Genomic DNA, 919 nt, shown 5'->3' with positions numbered 1-919 from the left:
TGGAAAAGGAGCTAGTAGTGGTAACGAAAAGGAAATGGAAATAGTTATAGTTATGCGAGTGGTAGAGGAAACCCCAATGGACGAGGAGTTAGTAACGGAAATAGTAACAACAGGAGTCAAGTATCGAGCAACAACAATGGTAATAATGGTGATCCAGCTACTCCTATCCGATGTCACAAGTGTGGTAAGCAGGGCCACATGGAATATGAATGTAGAGATGCTGGAATTACTTGTTTTAATTGTCAACAACAAGGCCACATTAGCACCACATGCCCCTACCCAAGGAAGACTCCACAACCTGGAAACCAGAGTTCCCAAGCCAGCCGACCTAAATCCAATGGAAGACTCTTTGCCCTCAGTGGTGCAGGAGCGTCTGAGAAAGACAACTTGATCCAAGGTACATGTCTCATAAGTGATACTCCTTTATTTGTACTATTTGATTGTGGTGCCACTCATTCTTTTGTTTCTCTTGATTGTGTTAGACGTTTAGGACTACATGTATCTCGTTTACAGTATGAGTTGATTGTGAATACCCCAACTAGTGATTCTGTTGATACCTCTAGTGTTTGTCTTGACGTTTCTATCCATGTGTGTGGAAGGGACTTCTGAGTTGACTTAGTGTGTTTACCTTTGCGTCTGGTTGATGTGATTCTTGGTATGGATTGGCTATCTGCCAACCGTGTCCGTGTAGATTTTTTTAGTAAAACCATTGAATTCATGGAGTCAGAAGAGAGGGATAAGCCTAGCAATATATCCGCCAACCAAGTGAAGGCATTCTTGAAAGGAGATGCTCAGTTATACATGATCCTAGCCTGATTGGAATTTGAAGAAAAAGTGGTAATCCGAGATGTTCCTATTGTGTGTCAATTCCCTGAAGTATTCCCTAAAGATGTCACTAGTTTACCACCAGAGCGTGAGA

At 42.1% G+C, this 919-nt stretch overlaps 1 protein-coding gene across 1 annotated transcript in view; it reads left to right on the top strand.

Moving 5' to 3' along the window:
* Positions 1-609, top strand: part of LOC140919652 (uncharacterized) — a 1,619-nt gene extending 1,010 nt beyond the window's left edge. Inside the window, exons 3-4 of the mRNA XM_073366254.1 lie at positions 9-139; positions 193-609. Coding sequence (XP_073222355.1) covers positions 9-139; positions 193-609 — 548 coding nt within the window. The remainder of the gene's footprint in view (positions 1-8; positions 140-192) is intronic.
* Positions 610-919: the final 310 nt, after the last annotated feature.

The sequence above is a fragment of the Cicer arietinum genome, chromosome 3 (genome assembly GCF_000331145.2).
Source record: "Cicer arietinum cultivar CDC Frontier isolate Library 1 chromosome 3, Cicar.CDCFrontier_v2.0, whole genome shotgun sequence".
Lineage (NCBI taxonomy): Eukaryota > Viridiplantae > Streptophyta > Magnoliopsida > Fabales > Fabaceae > Cicer > Cicer arietinum.
Note: the sequence above shows the minus strand (reverse complement) of the source record. Positions and strands in the feature narration are given on the sequence as shown.